Source organism: Pseudonaja textilis, chromosome 1 (genome assembly GCF_049901715.1).
Source record: "Pseudonaja textilis isolate UNSWEBS1 chromosome 1, rPseTex1.2, whole genome shotgun sequence".
Lineage (NCBI taxonomy): Eukaryota > Metazoa > Chordata > Lepidosauria > Squamata > Elapidae > Pseudonaja > Pseudonaja textilis.
The window spans coordinates 91,863,161-91,883,347 of NC_141990.1; the positions used below are offsets into that span (position 1 = coordinate 91,863,161).

Here is a 20,187-nt window from a genome sequence, read left to right on the forward strand (position 1 = left end):
ATTTGGTTCCATGGGTTTATAATTCTGCTATCCCAAGAGTACTTTGAGGTGGGAATGAGACGAGAATGCAAACTGAACCTGACATCAGCCTTTGTACCCACCTTAAAAGTCAAATCATTTTATTTCCTAGAGAGAGATGTTCTAATCATATTCATTCTCGCTGCTGTTAATTTTATAAAAACAGTTCCGCCCCCCACCCACCCCCAATTTGTTTATCCATTAAACCAAGAAGTAAAAATCTCTGGTTTTAGTTTGTTTGAGAATTATTTGAACTAAAATATATATGTGATCCCAATGTTTCTTAGCTTTCTTGCATATTTATCCAGGGGTGGGATTCTATCGGTTCAGACTGGTTTGGTAGAACCGGTTGTTATGATTCCTGGTAGTTCGGAGAACCAGTAAAACGTACCCCTGGCTGGCCCCTCCCCTCTACACCCGCTTCTCCACTCCCTGCCCAGTCAGTCCTTGTCATGCATGCATGACATCGCATGCATGTGAGACAAGCTGACTGCATTCTAACACTGCCCATCCTGCCCCACCCCACCCTTCCTTATCTTGGGCATGTGCCATTGATTCCTTCAGTCTACCTTCACCCACCCGCCAGCCATCACTGTCTGCCTTCCACCATGATCTCCCTAGTCAAGTGAGGCTTTGCAAGCCCCGGTCACCTACATCCTGCTGCTGTGGCCAGCCCCAGTTGAGTCCTGACTTCTGGGCCAGCATAGGCTGCCATCACCACACTATTGCCGCCACCACCGCCACAAGCCCTGATTGAGTCCAGACTCCCAGGCTGGCCTAGGTCACCACCGCCATGCTGTTGCCACCCTCAGCACTCATGGCTTAGCTAGCCCCCCTGTCCCTATCTGGCTTGCTTAGCCACCAACACCACCCATGTGGCTGGTGCTGGCAGCTGAGTAGCAATGGCTCTGCCCTGGCTGGCTCACCTTTCCCTCTGCCAGCAGCCATGGGAGGAAGGTACAGGCAGTCGGGATGCCAGCAGGGTGGAAGCTTATGGGAAGGGAGGAAGTCCTGGCCCTGGCCCCTTTGTTGGACCCAGAAGCCTAGCCTGCCAGCTTTTCCAGGCAATGCAGGACCAAGTGCAAATGGACAATCACACCCAGTCCCTGGGACTCTAGGAGACTGGCCAGGAAGAACTAAGTTAACGAGCAACGTTGGAAGTGTGTGTGTGTGTTTCAGGTGGGTCTCCTAGATTTAGAAGGAGAGAGGGAAGGAGGAAGGGATGGGGGAAAGAGGGGGAAGAGAGGGGAGAGAGAAAGAGAGAGGGGGAAAGAGAGGGAGAGAGGGAAAGAGGGGGGAGAGGAAAGAGAAAAAGAGAGGGGGAGAGAGGAAAAGAGAGGGGGAGAGAGAGAGAAAGAAAGAGAGAAAGAAGAAACAAGAAAGAAAAGGAAATGGAAAGAAAGAAAAAGAGAGAGAGAGAGAAAGAGAAAGGGAGAAAAGGGATAGGCAAAGAAAGGGGGATGGAAGGAAGGGAAAGAAAGAAAGAAAGAAAGAAAGAAAGAAAGAAAGAAAGAAAGAAAGAAAGAAAGAAAGAAAGAAAGAAAGAAAGAAAGAAAGAAAGAAAGAAGCGAGGGAGGGAGGGAGGGAGGGGAGGGAGGGAGGAAGGAAGGAAGGAAGGAAGGAAGGGAGAGAGAGAGGGAGAGAGGAGAAAGTGAATGAGATATATGAATCAGGGGTGGGTTTTTACCGGTTCTGTCCACCTCTGTAGAACTGGTAGCTCTGAAGAGCAGCAGACATAGAACCAGTTCGATGTCTGCTGATGTGTTTGCTCACTCGCCCACCTGGGCTCTCACCTGATTTTTATTTCCTGATTTTTCAACTTCAGCTGCCAAACGAGGCACAGCTGCAGTTAAAAACAAGAAAAGAGGGCTGTTTCAAAGGCTGCTTCTCAGCACGCAGCATGCTAATGATGATTAACAGGTGTGCAGCTCACAGCAGGCAGGGAAGCTCGTAAATGCCGAACCCGTAGTTAACCCTGTCATATCCCACCTCTGATATGAATGTATAGATAAATACATGGAAGGAGGGAGGGAGAGAGAGAAAAATGAGAGGAAGGAAGGACACAAATCCTTGCTTCAGAAGACTCTTTGAAGCAGCACAAGCAATCCAGGGCTGGCCTGCAAGGGATCTCAGAGGTCATCTAGTCCAACCCCCTGCTTCAGCAGGAGATCCTTACAGAATCGTAGAACTGCAGGGTTAGAAGTGTGTGTGTGTGTGTGTGTGTGTGTGTGAAAACTCCCAAAACAGGTCAGTAGCTCTGGCGAGATCAGTCATAAATTAGAACACTTGCTAAGCAACCAGCTTAGTCAGGATCACTTCTATTTGGTTTGTCAGTCACATGGCCACCAAGTCATGCCCACCCGGTCACGTGACCACCAATCCACACCCACAAATTAAGCCACACCCACAGAACCGGTTTATACAAAATTTGAATCCCAACCCTGTATTTATCAAAGATAATAAAATTTACCTTCAGACTGATTACGTTTCCAACATATGTTTCACATACCCTTATGTATCTCTGACAATTTATCAGGTACAAACAGTATAACATCTTGTAAAACTTCTCTTTCACGTTTTAATATAATGTAAATTTCAATCTTTTCACTCCACAAATTCTCTCTATTGATTAAGCATTATACTGTATCCAACAGATCCCATAAATGCTGTTATACATCTTAGCAATAGTGTGCTCATTAACATGCTTCAAGATCAGTTTTCTTATTCATAAAAGCAAAATTCTTACCTAATTTAAATCTGTCAAAAGAACAGAAGCAAACTATTGACAAATATCACCATCCCTTTCCAGTTCTTTCCATATCTTCATTTTGTATATCATTTATTACCTTTGTTGAAGCAAGAGACCCTACCAACTATCACTCAAACTTATATCATCTCTCACGTACTACTATAATGTATTATATAAAGCTTTGGAATTGGATGGTCCAGAATGCAATGGCTTGGGTAGTAATAGTGCCATTCAGTTTATGCAATGATACGGCCTTTGTGAGATGTACTACTTAACACTTTGTCTCCTGGTAGAATTCAAGGTGCTTATTGGGACAAAGGTAAATTTGAAGATCATCTACTCTCAGAGAAGGTTTTCCTCCAGATCCTTTCCCTGAAGGAATATCATATGCAGGGACAATAGAATATGGTCACTTACCCCCCTACCCTCCGACTGATTTCAATCCTTCTGAATATGATGATGGTAAGATATGGATTTTCCAGCATGCTCATAGAATCTGAAGAGTCTGAAATATTTTTTGATCCATTTTGCAAGGTAGATCTTGTACAAGATGGATATAGTACCTGAAGTAGCTGGATATAGATTGCTTATGTGTTATGTTTTTCATTATGCTTGTGTGCAAACTAATAAATAAATACATAAAATACCATAATGTAGTTAGATTGATTTTTTTGTTTACTTTTTAAAATGGATTCATGACCAAGGTAAAGTTTGCCAACAATATTGAACCAAACAGAAGGCAGTAAATTAGAAGAGATATGCAAAGAAAACTACCTTGAATGAAAGTTCTACAGAAGCATCAAAAGCAAGGGAACCTCACTGTCATCCCACAACTACTAAGTGTAAAAGGGTTTCATAAGTGTAGCTTTCTTTTGGCTTATCTTCAAAGACCTTGACTGAAAATACCAGAGTATGAAGAGCCTTTAGGCCAGTCAAGGTTTTAGTGCAAGGAAAATGCAACGGGAACTGTCCCTTCAACATCATCAAATGCCTCACTAAAGTGAAGCCAAGAGACTGCATCCAAACTTCATCAAGGGAATCCACAAAGTGATACAGCAGATCATGAAAATATTTATTTATGTTGGGTAAAGCAGAGCTATTTCACAGAACGGGTGGAAAAGAGCTTTTCTTTTCTTTTTTAAATTTCTGTATATATTTTCTCTTTACATACAATAAGTGCTTAGTGAACAGCATACTGTCTGAGTCAGTTTTCTTACATAATATTAAGCTCCTAGTTTCTACCTCTATTATCCAACCATTGATAAAACAAGTCCCATGTTTGAAAATATTCTGTGTCTTCTTTTTCTATTTTCAATGTTAGTCTATCCATTTCTGCACAGTCTAATATTTTTTAATTATATCTTATCCTGTAGGTGTTTCCTCATTTTTCCAGTACTGTGTAAGTACAATTCTTGCTGCTGCCAAAACATGTAATATTAAATATACATTCTTTTCTGGTATTATGCCTTACAAAAATAATTCTGGCTAATAGTCTATATGCTGCATTTTCTAATCACGTATGCACTTTTGTTCTTTTTATTTTTGCTTTTGGACACATCCACCATAGTGATAGTATGTGCCTGGCATTTGATTACATTTGCAACATTTGGCTGACATGTTTTTAAACATTTTTGCTAACGTTGCCGGTGGTAAGTGCCACCTATAAAACATTTTATACAAATTTTCCTAATATGTAGTTGCCTTCATCAATTTATTTATAAGACTGAAAATGCTGCAAGAATCCAAAAACAATGGGAGATTTGGGCTACCAGATTGAGAGCTATATTATCAAACATGTGTATTAACATGGGTGAAAGAATGGATAACTCTCAGACATAGAAGATTACTGTATTTAGAAAGTCATGATCTCCAGTTAGGATGGCATGCTTTTTTATGGTATGGTAAGAACAAAATACATAAATATTTTCAAAGACACTATGTAAGAAATGCTCTATTTTTAGTACGGGAAAAGGTGAAAGCTAAAATTTAGGATGGCTTTCAACAATGGAAGCATTTGTCCACCCAAATCTAGTAAATCTGGACAAAAATTTAACATATAAAAATATTTTAAACATGGAAAGAGTACTAAAAACTAAACAAGAACTAAAGAAACAGGGTGTTGATTTATTGTGGTGGCCACAAATGCAAATGCAATCAAGATATGAGAAAGATGTTAAGACCTATGCCTTTTATAAAGAACAAACAACATTTGATCAAACAATGTAAGTGGTGGATGAAAAGTTAATTAAGAAATTATATAATTTTCTATTAAGCCTAAAAACAGGTGAAAGAGACAATGATAGTTTGGGCAAAAAAAAATTGGATATACCATAGGATTAGACCAAGGCTCTTCAAACTTGACAGCTTTAAGACTTCTGGACTTCAACTTCCAGAATTCTTCGGTCATGTTAGCTCAGGAATTCTGGGAGTTGAAGTCCACAAGTCTTAAATTTGCCAAGTTTGAAGACCCTTGAATTAGACAATTGGCAAAAACTTTGCAGAAGAAAAGAGTTTTTCAATAAGACTTTGACCAAAACGTCTTCCTTCTTCAGTGGACATGGCTTTTTTCCATAAAACCAGTAGAATATTCCCTGCAAAAAAAAAAAAAAGATACAAAAATCATGTATTTATTTTCTTTATTTTTCAGTGGAATCTTAAAGCATCAAACAATTTAAAAATCAAGTGGCACTTAAACATTTATGAAAGAAAATTGAAGCAACAGTATTAGCTGTTCTCACAGAATACTAATTATTCTGTGAGAAGTATTTGTGGAAAACAATACATCCTGTGCCAATTTGAGATATAACATACAGACCCATACCAATATATGTAAAAAAAAAAAACATGTGCTTATGGCTTCAGTTTGAAGATTATTTGTTTTTGATTTAATTTCACATCCACATATCAAGCTCAGATGGTGATGCATTTATTATATTTCTAATTGTAAACTTGCAGAAAGAGGAAGTAACACTATCCAATTTACTTTTTCTTCTCAGAACTATCTGATATCAGCCATGAATAGAAGTGCTCTTCAGAGTTGATCCTTCAAAGGGTGTTTTGGAGTACAAGGAAGTCTGCAACACCTTAAAACAGCTAAAAAAACCACAGGTGTAACAACGGGGAAATGGTAATTCTGCTTTCCCAAATGTAATTTTAAGCTTCTAATTTGTACTAGTTTAGCAGGATAACCTCAGGATTTAAAAATACAAGTTAAATATCCAGAGAGAGGATAAATTCAAGTTCTGTAGAGTAGAGAATAGTTTACCAGTCCTATTGTAAAAGCTTTTGCATCATAAATTCACAGCAATTAATTGATGTGGGTGCAAAAAAAAAAAAAGCAAATATATCCAACTTCATTGAGAGAGAGCTAGCAAAACTAACAGAAGTGTAATCTAAATTGTAATCTAAAATCTAAAATGATGCTGGCAGTTCTTAGACTTAGTGTCTGGATACAAAAAAACTATGATATGAAGCATCCTCACAATTTTCAGTAGGAATTTATGTGCAAAAAGAATGATGCTTCGACAAGCACCTCTTTTTTCCCCTCCTAGATAGTCCTAGGTCAAAGTTTCTTACAAAATATGCTCTGAAACTGCAGTAGGGGCATACTAGGAATTTTTCTTTTCCTGCCTGGTTGGGAACATTAGTTATTTCAGTGACTTCTTTAGCTCAGGGGGAATGGCAAGCCTGAATGATAATCTTACAATCTTCCATTGGTTGGCTAGAGAGAGAATTCATTGGTTCATGGTGTGTTCCCCAACTGCTTTTGGGGTTCCAAGTTAACCAGAATAAAGACAATTAGAGAATTGGCTTCAAAATGCTTTAGCAGAATTTGGAAGTGGAAACATTGCCACATGGAAGTGTTTTCTGTATGCCTGTAATTATATATGGACCACGGATTGGTCTCAAACTCCTACCTGTATTCTTATTTGCGGTATGAAGACTCTCAAGAAGAAAAAGTATTTTATTCTGCAGAAGTGTGAAGTCACCAATGAAGGGTACTTTGTCTCCTTCCAAAAGTATTCGAGGAGGTAATCCAGTCTGGAAATTACTTGTAACATTAAAGTTTGTAGGAAAATGCATGGCTGCAAGGAAATGGACTGCGGAAGACCAGGCCTCTCCAAAACTGCTTTCAGGTCCGCTGAGATATGAAAGACTGAAATGTAAGTAGGGGAAAGAAAGTCATGAATATTTGAATAATATTTATAATGTTACTGAACCAAATTGGAGAGAGGTTGCTGAGATATTTTTAATTGTAATTGACTTGCACCTTCTGGTCCAAACTCTATGGTTTGGGATAACACAATGATGATATTAACCAAAGATATATTCTTCCTACAGTATTGTGAACAATCAGATGATATAATTAATCATATTTGAGTCTAACTACTGTACAAATATGCCCAGTGGACTACCAAGATTATCCCACAGATATCAATAATTGTTGATAGTATGTCATCTACTTTCAGCTTCTCTAGATAGTCAAGGAAATCAATTCCACAGGAAAACTAACATTTTGATTCAGAATGGCTATAATAGCAGAATCTTGCAAATCTTATTCCCTACATCTAACAATAATTTCTACTTGCCACCAACCACAAGAAAAACCTAAAACAACCCATCATGTTGTTTGGGGGTTTGTGGGGGGCGGGGTTGGTTAAGGTTCATAGAAGAAATTATGGACAGAACATAAGCTAATCCTACCACAATCCAGAGGCAGTTATGCCGGTTCAGAGTTACTGATGCTATGGTAAGGCAACTGCATTTTAGGAAAGATCTAAACCAGGTAAAGAAGAAATGTTTCTCATATAAGAGCTTCTCATAATTCTTTGGATAAACATCTAACCTTAAGGGTCCTCTGTGCTCTCTGAGCTTGGTTGTTTTCCTGCAAATGTTTCATTACCCAAACTAGGTAACATCATCAGTGCCAGGTAACATCATCATTGGCACTGATGGTTTTACCCTGTTTGGGTAATGAAACGTCTGCAAGAAAACAATCAAGCTCAGAGAGCACCAAGGACCCTTCATTTCAACTCAGAGCTACAAATATTCCCCTTTACTGATGCTTCTTACCTTTTTTTACACTTCTGAAATGCAAAATTAATAGAGAGAGTATGAGCTTTCCACATATAACCCAGGGCTTCATCTTCTGAGAAAAGAAGACTTGTAGCTGTTTCAGAGTATGGTGCAGTAGATAGGAGATACTAAAAATAATATATAGAAAGATAAGTAGATGTAGATATAGGTACCGTAGAATAAATAAAACTACTCATAAAAAAATGTACAACTATACCAGTGGTGGGATTCGATTTTTTTTACTACCAGTTCTGTGGGCATGGCTTGGTGGGAATGGCAGGGGAAGGATACTGTAAAATCTCCAGTCAGAGGTGGTATTTTCCAGTTCTCTGAACTACTCAAAATTTCCACTACCAGTTCTCCAGAACTGGTCAGAACCTGCTGAATACCACCTCTGAACCATACCCATAAATAGATAGATAATGGATAACCCCCTCTCAGCTTACCTCAAACTTTCCTGAAAATGAAGACATAGTATGGGTGGATGTAAGTTGTCCTTTCAGTCTAGTCTATTGCTTTTAAATTCCCTGGATGTCTGCCATCCAATTTTTAATCAGGCCTGACCCTATGAAACCCCACCATCTCTGTCAAGGAAGTCACTACCAGAGCATGGATCCAATCACAGGTCACTTCACCATCTGTTTTTGTGATCCAGGAGGGTGAGAACCCTGTCGACTTCTTCAGGAGTCACCAACACAAATTCATCCTAGATCACATGAACAGATTCTGCCCCGAGCTCCATCCTCCAGCAACGGTTGAAACTCTAGACATTCCCAAGGATTTATAACAGACTAATGATCGGTCATCATGGTTCCATTTTGGAGGATACTCAACACAGTTGTCAACTGTGTACCCAACACAGTTTTGTCCCTTGGACAAGTTGCCACAGTTATTACAAACAAAAATTAATATCCACACCATGCCCCTTCAACAAACAGCTTACATTTGTTGACTGCAGCAAGAATTTTATATGTGGAAAGATAACGTCAATTCCCACAAAATAGAGTGGCTGGAAAAAGTGATGGAGTTAGCATAGATTTTGAAATGAACGGTTTTAATTAATGAAAACAATAGCAATGGCAATACCAACAGCACTTAAATTTATATACCTCTCCATAGTGCTTTACAGCAATCTCTGAGCAGTTTACAAATGTCAGCATTTTTTTTTCCTCTTCAGAGCCCTCTGGAGTTTCAGCTGACCAATCTCTCAACAACCTCCTCTTTTAAAAAAAGGAAGGCTTGAAACTAGTCAACAATTGTTCGGTTCTATTGCAAGCAGGAACAACTTCTTAAAAAGAGGTAAATGTCTTCAAGGAAGCATTAATCACTTCATGGACTTAACCACACATCCTCTTTTGGAAAGTTTTAACCAATCAGGAAAGAAACAAATCTAAAGCATAGGTGGTTTAACTCACAGCTTCAAGGACTTGTCTACTTCATTAGGATTAGCAGACCCAAACAACTCCAAAAGGCTTTGTCTTAAACTAGGCCATTCCTTTGTCTTGACCTCTGGCCTTCAAGATGTAAAACCTGGTACATCACTGTACTCAAAGGTTAATTCATATATAGACATCTACTTTTGCCACCAAATATGAAGAAAAAACAGCTTTTCCCTTAAAATTAGAAGGTTCCCCACCCCACCCCAATGATGTATACAGTACTTGCATGGATGATATAGGGAAGAAGAAGTATATACTAAGAAGATATCCATATAGTTCTAAAAACAATCAACAGGTATACCTTGAAGAAATCCCTCCAGGCAGACATGACTTTTGGCACTTGGGTATTACATTCAGCAATGCTAAGGCAGAAATGTGCTCTTTGCTTGTCTGGTGGAATTAATTCTATCTCATTTTGTACCTCTTCAAACAAGCCACTATCCAGTGCCCCAAGAAAGGGAATAGCTGCCAAGTAGTAATTCATACCTAGGGCAATTTTAAAAAGTATGCATAGTTTAGCAGGTTAAAAATATTAGTCAAAGCAAAATAAGCTTAATGGAAAAAATACAAGTAGTCTTCATTTAGCTACTATAATTGGGACCAGCAACTTGGTCACTAAGTGAAATAGTTGTTAAGCAAAACAGTGACTGGGCCGATGTTCTTACTTCAGCTGTTCTTTGCTTTACAGACCTGCAAAATCATCATAAACGTGAGGACTGATAAGAAAGTTATTTTTTCATTAGGATCATAGCTATGAACTAAATGAGTCTCTAAACAAGGCCTACCTGTGCAGGCTTAAACCAAATCCCTATTTGCTCAAATATATTGCTAGGGGAATGCTCCCCCAGCATTGTGGTATGGCCTGATTTACACAGTGGGAATTTTTCTGGACAACAAAGAAATCAAATAAAAAAATATATATAACTGATATCAGAATAATAAGACAACATAATATCTGATTAACTTTAATTGGTAGAATGTTGAGAGTTTATTAAATTTTAATTAAAATCTCATAAGCCTTTTTCAGTTATCTTTAGTTATGATATGCATTTGTGCGCAACTCTAATGTCATTGAAGACTAATCACTAAGTGGAATTCATATCACAAGTCAATATTAATTATTAAACATGACTGCAATTCCTTTTTTGTATCAGTCTTGCTTGGAGATAATTACGTGACTATGAGATGTACCTTCTGGGCTATTCCCATGGAACTATGAGATAAGACATATTTTAAAATCAGTCATGTTAGATATTTTTATCAATATTTTATTTGTTCTGAAATTTGTTTCTTTTTTCCTGGCTTTCCCACTTTATTTTATATATATCACCCTTTGTCTATTTTCATTTCCATCATTCTGGTATTTGAGAAAATGTTCCATAGGGGAAGTCGAACATATAACAGAGTTATTAGTGAAAATACTTCTACAATATTATTCTGTGTGTGACTGTTTAGGAGGCCACACAAACTTGCAGAAGAATATGATAATTGATGCAATGATCCTGCAAAAATGAAATGTGGAAATGGGAAGTTACTTCTTTGAACAAAATACTTCTATACAAACAGTTAGCATATGTGTCGACAGTCCATCTGTCCATGCACAGTCATTTCAGGCTCTGAAAACTTGTGGTAGAAGGATTTTTATTGATCAATTTGTTAAGACAGAGGTCTCCATATTTGGCAACTTTAAGTCTAGTGGATTTCAACTTCCAGAATTTCTCAGCCAGGCATGCTGGCTAGAGAATTTTGGGTCCATAAGTCTTAAAGTTGCCAAGTTTGGAGAACTCTGCTGTAAGGTTTGGTAGTTCTCATGGTGAAAATTTTAGCACTTGGCAAATCTTATCATTTTTATAAGACATTGATACAATTGAAGAATTCATATTTTGAGTGCAATTGAGTTAGGAGCTTTCTCCATTAAGTATAAAAATAAATAATTTCCAACAAGAATACATACTTACAAGCCCACCAGCTGAATTCAGATATGCATAGACTGTCTCCTTCCTTATGGCCACACCCTGTTGAATTTAAAGGATCTGCTAATCTGCCTAGAAGAAAATGAAACACTAATATTGCACAGCCTTTTTGGATGAGAAAAAAAAGTATTGTAGTTTTTATTTATTTATTTGTTCATTAAAAATATACTGTTTTTTATTTATTTGTTTGTTCATCCGATTTATATTTCCATCCTTTTCACAAAAACGTGATTTTGGAGTTATATAAGAAACTATATAGAACACAATTTCTAATTTTTAAAAAAACTTATATTTCAATTGAAGGCTAAGAGAGGGCGACTGATGAAACCATCTCTGTACCTCACCAGTCTCCTGGGACCACCAGTCTGATGATATAACCAGATTTTGAGACACTTATGGCAAATGAACAAGGATAGATGCAGTCTCACTTCAGAGGGGAGGATATTCCATAAGGCAGATGTCTACCAGGTGTAGCTCCTTAGCAGGTGGTACCTGTACCAAACCTCTTCTGCTGGATCTGATGGGATAGGCAGATCCCTCAAGTAACCTGGCTCTATATCATGAAGGGCTTTAAAGCACTTTGAATTGGATCTGGAATTTGAAGCAGACTGGCAAACAATGTAGGTCATGGAATACATAATATGTGCTGTTCTAGAGGCACATATCATTCCCTGAACTGCTGCCTTTTGTACCAGTTGAGGCTTCTGGATACTCTTCAAGGGTAGCCCTATGTACAGCATATTACAGTAGTCCAGTAGGTGAGTAGGGCATGAGAGACCATGAACAAAGCCCCCCTCCATCTAGGAATGGGGGCAACTGGTGCACAATATGAAGCTTTGTAAAGGTCCTTCTAATCACAATTGGCCACTTGCTATTTGTGCAGGAGGACTCAAAGTTATGCACTGAGTCTGTTTGGGCAGTACAATCTCATCCAACACCAAAGATGACACAGTCCTAAAAATGGTAGGCCCAAAACCCAAAGCCACTCAGTCTCACCAGAGTTCATCTGTAGCCTGTTTTTCCCCATCTATACCCTCACAGCCTCCAGACATTGGGATGAGACATCTATAGCCGTGATAGAAAACCTATGGCACATGTGCCGCAAGTGGCACGCAGAACCATTTGTGCTGGCACGCAAGGCTCAGGCAAACTGACCTCACTGTTCATGCCTGCGCCTCACAGCTGATTTTCTTTTGGTTGGTTTGAGGCCTTTTTCGCCTCCCAGAGGCTTGGAAAAAGCCTCTTGCAGCCTTCTCAGGCTAAATTATAGGCTCATTTCATCACTTCCTGTAATAATGAAAGTGACGAAATGGGCCTATAATTCAGCCTGAGAAGCCTTGCGTGGGCTTTTTCCAAGCCTATGGGAAACCGAAAAAGGCCTCAAACCAGCTGAAAAATCAGTTGCAAGGTGCATTGCAGGTAAGAGGGTAGGAGTGGGGGTTGTGCATGCATGCGCAGGGAGGGGAGCGCACATTGAATTCACGTGAGTACGGGTGTGCTGGCGCACTCTCAATTTTTGGCACAGGAACCCAAAAAGGCTAGCCTATAGCATTCCTCATGTTATGTCCTTGGGGCTGACACCAGTTCCCCATCAGGTCCGCAATTCCTGCGGGGGCGTTCTTAGTCCCCATTGGCTGGCTCCCTTCGACAGTCGGCTATAAAAGCCGGCTGCTAGGTTGAGCCAGCTGCTGTTCGCTGGTAGCTCTGCTGTTAGCTGCAGACGCAACAGCCCCCTTTATTCCCACGAATAAAGTGTGTTATGACTGAAGCTCTGGTGTGGCCTCCCTCCTTTCCGAACTTAACATTGGCGACGAAGGTGGGATGCGGCCAACCAGCAGCTATACAAGAGCTGAAAATCACGAACTGAAGCGCTGAACCGTAGCCGCGATGTTGAGAGCTCGGTCAGCCATTTGAAAAGGAATCGAAGCGGAGCGTGTAGCCGCTCAAGAACACAAACTAGCTACAAGAGAGTGGGCGCTGAGAGCCTCAGCCGCCCAACAGCAAAATTGCCAGAATTGCGTGTAGCGAAGCTCCAGCGCGACGCTCACGACCGCTAAATCTAGGCGCGAAATTCAAATCGCTGTCAGCGCGCAGCTGCAGCATCGCCGCCTCGCCCTTGTAAGGGCGCGAATTTCAAACAGACGTCAGTTATAGCATCTGTTCCCAGCCGCCAAGGGCTGCAGAGAGCGAGAAAACCCAGAGAGATTCCACGAGCTGAATCACCAGTCCGAAATTGCACTGCGAGCGCAGCTGCTACCTGTACAACCCAGAGAGAACTCAGAAGCTGAACACTTGTTTAACAGCACTACAAACTGTAGCTGCTACCTTTCCCAGGGCCTGTATTCCCAGTGAGACTTGTTTTACCTGCCACAAGCTGAACCAGTCATGAATGCGAATCCGGCGTTCCAGCCATTTAAACCAGACGAAGATAAATGGGACTCTTATAAAAACCGGTTTAACCATTATATTGATGCTGTGGGTCTGGCTGACGCTACAGACAACAAAAAGAAGTCCTTCTTCCTGAGCTACTGTGGGGCCACCGTATTTGACACGGCAACAGCACTGTTCGCCCCAAGAGAACTCAAGAATGTCCCATGGTCTGAGCTACTGGAGACCCTCTCCAATCATTATTCGCCGAAACCATCACAGATCGCGAGACGCTTCGCCTTTCGCATGAGGAAGAAAGCGGAGGGAGAAACCATAAACCAATATATGGCAGCCCTCAGAACCGCAGCCCTGCACTGTGAATTTAAAGGCTACCTTGATGACATGCTCCTGGACCAACTTGTCTGCGGAGTCAAGGATACAAGACTACAGAGGCGGTTGTTGGCAAGGAAGGACCTCAACCTCGCACAAGCCATCGAGGAAGCCCTGGCTGCAGAATTGGCAATACAGTCAGCGGCTGAAATACAGGGAAGCACCCCCAAAGGTAATCCAGTCACTGTACATTCTGAGGAGGCAGTGAACGAAGAAGAGCCCATCGAGCAATCTGAGGTGCACCGTCTCAAACCATTCAAGCAGCCACAGGTAGGAACTAGACCGAGAGAAGGCAACGTACCTAGGCACACCCCGCTGTGCCTCTCCTGTGGGGGTCCCCATGCCAGAGCAACGTGCAGGTTCAAAAGTGCCACCTGCAACAACTGCAGCAGAAGAGGACACATCGCTAGGGTGTGCCAGGCAGCGCATGTGGCTCCACAAAAGCCACCATCTTACGCCCCCTCGGGGCCATCCAGGCAAGTAGAAAATTGTTTTACATGCTATCAAGCTAACCATACCTTCTTAACACCCAATAAAATTAAACTCTCCATTCATTTATAAGGTAGACCCTGCCTAATGGAGGTCGATACCGGGTCAGCGCTCTCGATTATTTCATGGAGCATGCTCAAGAAAATACGTCCCAGCCTGTCCAGGAAACAGCTGCAGAAGAGTCGCCTATCCTTACGAGACTACCAAGGGAAGAACATTCCAGTAATCGGAACAGGCAAGTTCCTAGTCAAATTCAGAACCTTTAAAGGCCACCTGCCATTAGTGGTAGTTGATGGTGCCCTTCCTAGTCTTTTGGGGTTGGATTGGTTCCCCTCTCTTGGCCTTAACTTAACGGGGGTTCATGCTGTCTCGTCCTCTGACACCGACTCACTGTTCTCTGATTACGCTGACGTTTTCAGCTATGAATTAGGGTGCTACAAGGGCACACCTATTTCCTTCTCAGTGGACCCCCAGGCAGTTCCCATCCGCTTGAAACCGCGGAGAGTGCCATTCGCTCTGCGTTCCAAGCTGGATGCGGAACTAGACAAATTATTAAAACAAGGGGTAATCAAACCCACGGATTTTGCTAAGTGGGAGACACCTATTGTCACACCCCTCAAAAAAGATGGTAGTATAAGGATGTGTTCAGACTACAAGACCACAATAAATCGCTATTTACAGACTAGCGCATACCCAGTGCCAGTAATCCAGCATTTACTGCACACATTCGAACCCGGAACGATATTCGCCAAATTGGATATGTCACAGGCTTACCAACAGTTTCCTGTGGACAACCAAACGGCCGAATTGCAAACCATTGTTACCCACAGAGGGGCCTTCCGATGCAAGCGCCTCCAATTTGGTGTGAGTGTCGCCCCGGGCATATTCCAGTCGTTAATGGAACGGATCCTACAGGGCCTCCCTGACATGGTTCCGTACTTTGATGACATCTTGGTTTCCGCCCGGGACAGAACACAGCTTTTCCTCAGAGTTAGAGGGGTGTTGGACAGATTCAGACAGCATGGCCTCAAACTAAAAAAAAAAAAATGCACCATAGCCACTAAGCAGGTGGACTTTCTCGGGTACCGAATAGACGCCTCTGGCATCCACCCGGTAGAATCAAAGGTTAAAGCCATTCACGAGGCACCCACACCGTCGTCCAAACCAGAACTACAAGCCTTCCTAGGCCTGCTGAATTTCTATGCATCATTCCTGCCGCACAAGGCATCAGTGGCAGAACCACTGCATAGACTCTTAGATAAAAATGTTCCATGGCACTGGGGACCCAAAGAGGAATACGCCTTCAGGGCAGTCAAGTCACTCCTCACTTCAGACGCTGTACTGATCCAATTCAACCAGAACCTACCGCTAGTTTTGGCAGCAGATGCCTCACCTTTCGGGATTGGGGCTGTATTAAGTCATAGACTACCCAACGGGTCCGAAGCCCCCATTGCGTTCTTCTCTAGAACATTTTCAATGACAGAACACAACTATAGCCAAATCGACAAAGAGGCCCTAGCTGCCGTAGCCGCTGTTAAAAAATTTCATGAGTTTCTGTTTGGGCACAACTTCGAACTGGTTACGGATCACAAACCGTTGCTGGGACTTCTCTCCGGAGAGAAGCAAACACCACAAGTCTTGTCTCCCCGAATGACAAGATGGACCTTATTCCTGGCAGCGTATTCATACAAGTTAGTTCACCGTCCAGGAAAAAATCTCAGCCATGCAGACGCCCTCAGCCGGTGCCCGCTACCAACGCCCATGGAAGATCCGGCCCCAGTCCACACCATCTTTGACACCAGTGAGTTCAGAATTCCAGTCACTGCGAGAGACATTGCCTTCCAATCCAGGAAGGACAGACTGATCGCCCAGGTCCTGGACTGGGTACGGAGGGGGTGGCCGGGTAGTAACCCTTCTAACGAATTTTCACCCTTTAAAGTCCGCCAACAGGAACTTTCCAGTTTACAGGGTTGTCTGCTATGGGGGACCAGAGTTGTCATTCCAGAATCACTACGCAGACCCGTCCTGAAGGCATTACACGAGGGGCACCCCGGCATTGTACGAATGAAGGCGTTGGCACGGAGCTATGTATGGTGGCCGGGCATGGACGACGAAATTGCAAAATGGGTAAGCTCCTGCCGTCCCTGTCAAGAATCCCGGCCAGCACCCCCAGTAACCCCTCCCACCAAATGGGAAAGCGCCAACGCACCATGGTCTTGTCTACATGTTGACCTGGCTGGCCCATTCCATGGCAAGACATTCCTAATAGTAGTAGACTCATTTTCTAAATGGATCGATGTGGCACTCCTACTCTCAACCACCACACGAGCAATCGCCCAAGCACTGACTCGTTTGTTCATCACACACGGTCTCCCGGACATTATTGTGTCGGATAACGGTCCTCAATTTACGTCCACAGACTTCAGCCGGTATGTCGCCAACCTAGGCATCCGGCACATCCTAACGGCTCCCTTTCACCCCTCGAGCAATGGGTTGGCTGAAAGAGCAGTCAGAACAACCAAAGAGGCCCTCGCCAGGTTCACCCAAGATGACTGGCATTCCAGACTCTCTAGATTCCTTATAAGCCAACACTCGACCCCGTGCACGGTCACAAACAAGTCACCGGCAGAGCTACTGATGGGCAGACGCTTAAGGCAATACTAGACAGGCTGCACCCTCACTATTGCCCAGACACACCCATTGGGTCTAACAGTAGGGTCAGGAGTTTTGTCTTACAGGATCAAGTCTTCACCAGAAATTACGTGGGAGACCCGTTGTGGGTACCTGGCAGGATTGTGGCCATCACGGGGCCCAGGTCGTACCATGTCCAGTTAGAAGACGGGCGCATTTGGCGGAGACACCTGGATCAGTTGAGGAGCCGGCAGAACGAGCACGCCACCACCGACCCAGAGGCCACAGCAACATTCCAGGCACCGCATCCGGCACCTAGCTGGGACACTCAGAGTAACCTGCCTCCACCAACCGAACCGAGGGAGCAGACGGCTGACCGTGACCATCCTACAGAACCAGCAACCATCCCCAGCAGTTCCTCTACCGCACCGGGAGACCGAAGCAACTCGACAACCCGGCCGGCGACCGGCGAGCAAGGTCGGGTGGCTGGACAGCTACCTAGGGACCAAATCCCCGCTGTCCCGAACTCTGTGCCACCCGTTCCTACACCTGAACTAAGACGATCAGAGCGGCAACACAAACCGCCTTCATACCTTAAAGACTACTCATGTTCATATCTGGGGGGAAAGGGGTGTTATGCCCTTGGGGCTGACACCAGTTCCCCATCAGGTCCGCAATTCCTGCGGGGGCGTTCTTAGTCCCCATTGGCTGGCTCCCTTCGACAGTCGGCTATAAAAGCCGGCTGCTAGGTTGAGCCAGCTGCTGTTCGCTGGTAGGTCTGCTGTTAGCTGCAGACGCGACAGCCCCCTTTATTCCCACGAATAAAGTGTGTTATAACTGAAGCTCTGGTGTGGCCTCCCTCCTTTCCGAACTTAACACCTCAATTTTCCAGAGGCAGAGATCCATATAATGATGATATCTCACTGCATGACACTAGATTATCTCACCTAATGGCCTCATGTAGATATTGAATAGGAGTGGAAAAGAGTGGAAAAGAGGATCTCATCTCCCCAATTACCACAAACAGGAACCAATCTAGGAGAAAGGAAGTATACTAGCATGACACAGATAGTATTGAAAGCTATAGAGAGGACCAGTAGGACAAGGGTGGATTCACAACCCCCATATCACTCTCATCAGAGATCATCTAAAGGTGGGACCAATGCTGTTTCCATCTCATACCCAGGTCTGAATCCTGACTGAAAGGGACAAGAGAAAGACTGAGAACTTCCCTAATTTCACAGCACATTGCTACTGCTCTGGCAAGAATAGGGTCCACAACTATCATCATGGCCATGAACTCCTGAACCATCTCAGATCCCACTCCTTGAGAAGGCAGGCTGAAGTCCCTCAATAGTATAAGTCTAGGACACTCCACTGCCAACCCAGAAATGGAGTCAAAGAGTTAAGTTAGAGAGATTTAATACCTAGAATACAACTGAACAAAACGGGATCTCGCTTCTGCTAGTCTGTAGACATTTCCAGATGACGATTACCACATTTCTATTCCTATCCCAGTGTCTCAGCTAATAACACATCCAAAGCTCAGCTGGGCATATTTCTGAAAGGGCACACCTCCCATTTCTGACCCAGCCGGCTTTTAGTAATACATGCAAGGTTGGCCCTCCAATTGATGATTAAATTGCAAATGAGGGAGGCCTAACTACAGACCAATTCAGCATTTAGAACAGTGGTGGGATTCAATTTTTTTTACTACCAGTTCCGTGGGCGTGGCTTGGTGGATGTGGCAGTGGAAGGATACAGTAAAATCTCCAGTCAGAGGTGCCATTTGCCAGTTCTCTGAAATACTCAAAATTTCTGCTACCGATTGTCCAGAACTGGTCAGAACCTGCTGAATACCACCTCTGATTTAGAAGCAGCAAGTGAAATCCACAGGCGTTCCAAAGCCCCATTGACTAGATACAGGAGGTGAGATCAAGGAGCTGGAATGTGAAACCACTATAATTGTTAACGAAAAAATTGTTTAGCTAAAACTGAAAACTTGCCAATTCTTCTGGTTATAGTTCCAAATTAAGAGCTACTTTTATTTTGCTCTTTTCAGTCTCTTAAATAAGCTGCAGTCAACATTTGAATGATATACCTGAAAAAATAATTTTATTGAAATAAGATGTGATGTTTATAATACACTTAACTTTGGCATATCAAAAAATGCCAATTCCTTTAGCCAACAATGAGATTATTGTGAGAAACAGAAATATAGGCTATTGATCTATCAGATTCGGTAAGGCCTTTGGATGATAGCAGGCCCCAGAATAAAGAGACATCCACCAAAGTTTTAGCTGGTTGATGATTTCAAGATATACCAGAAGTACTTGTAATCCTGCTGAGCTGTTGCTAATTGTGAAACATGATTTTGCAAAGTATAAATATATTTGGACATAGAAGGGCGAAACCACAAGAAATAAGGAACTGAAAGAAGCTGGTGGATCGTGGTTTGAGATGTACATGGGGATATGTGGAAACTCTCAGTAGGAAAGAGCAAGCAAGTAAGTTGTGAAATGAGAGCAGAAAAATATGAAAAGAATGTCTGTGTATAAGTTCAGTACCACTGGCTGTAGCTATTCCTTGTTAGACCTAGTTATTGTCTCTGGACCTCATTGCAATGGGTTATTACTGTAAGTCCTGTTATGATGGTTATTCATGTTTCAAATTGCTCATGAAATAAACCACTGACTCTTAAAGCAAGAATTATTGTTTGTGGTTTGTCTGCATTCCTCTTTATTGGGATATTTTTACGACACTATTAAAAATATTCATAAAGAGTGCCTGATAAGATTCTTAAAATACATATAGTTATTCATTTATCCAAGATTGCCATCATTTGGAAATACTCCAAGATCAAAACAGGACCTCCCATTCCTAACCCACACAGACAATTCTGAAAATCAATGGTTAATCATGTCTATGAATCATTTACTGGGGCCCAAGAGCATCGGAAAAACTAAAGCAAGTGATGATAGAAGCTACTGTTTTCTTTTTTCTTTTAATTTTCGAAATAAACTTTATTTACAAAAATTTAAAAAAACACAAACAT

General features: G+C 42.3%; 1 protein-coding gene across 1 annotated transcript in view; it reads right to left on the reverse strand.

Moving 5' to 3' along the window:
- Positions 1-3,818: 3,818 nt before the first annotated feature.
- The window catches only part of C1H6orf58 (chromosome 1 C6orf58 homolog), a 33,081-nt gene continuing 16,712 nt past the window's right edge, over positions 3,819-20,187 (reverse strand). Inside the window, exons 2-6 of the mRNA XM_026705404.2 lie at positions 11,241-11,327; positions 9,584-9,768; positions 7,841-7,971; positions 6,685-6,923; positions 3,819-5,358 (exon numbers count right to left, since the gene is read on the reverse strand). Of these exons, the coding sequence (XP_026561189.1) occupies positions 5,243-5,358; positions 6,685-6,923; positions 7,841-7,971; positions 9,584-9,768; positions 11,241-11,327 (758 nt within the window). The 3' untranslated portion in view covers positions 3,819-5,242. The remainder of the gene's footprint in view (positions 5,359-6,684; positions 6,924-7,840; positions 7,972-9,583; positions 9,769-11,240; positions 11,328-20,187) is intronic.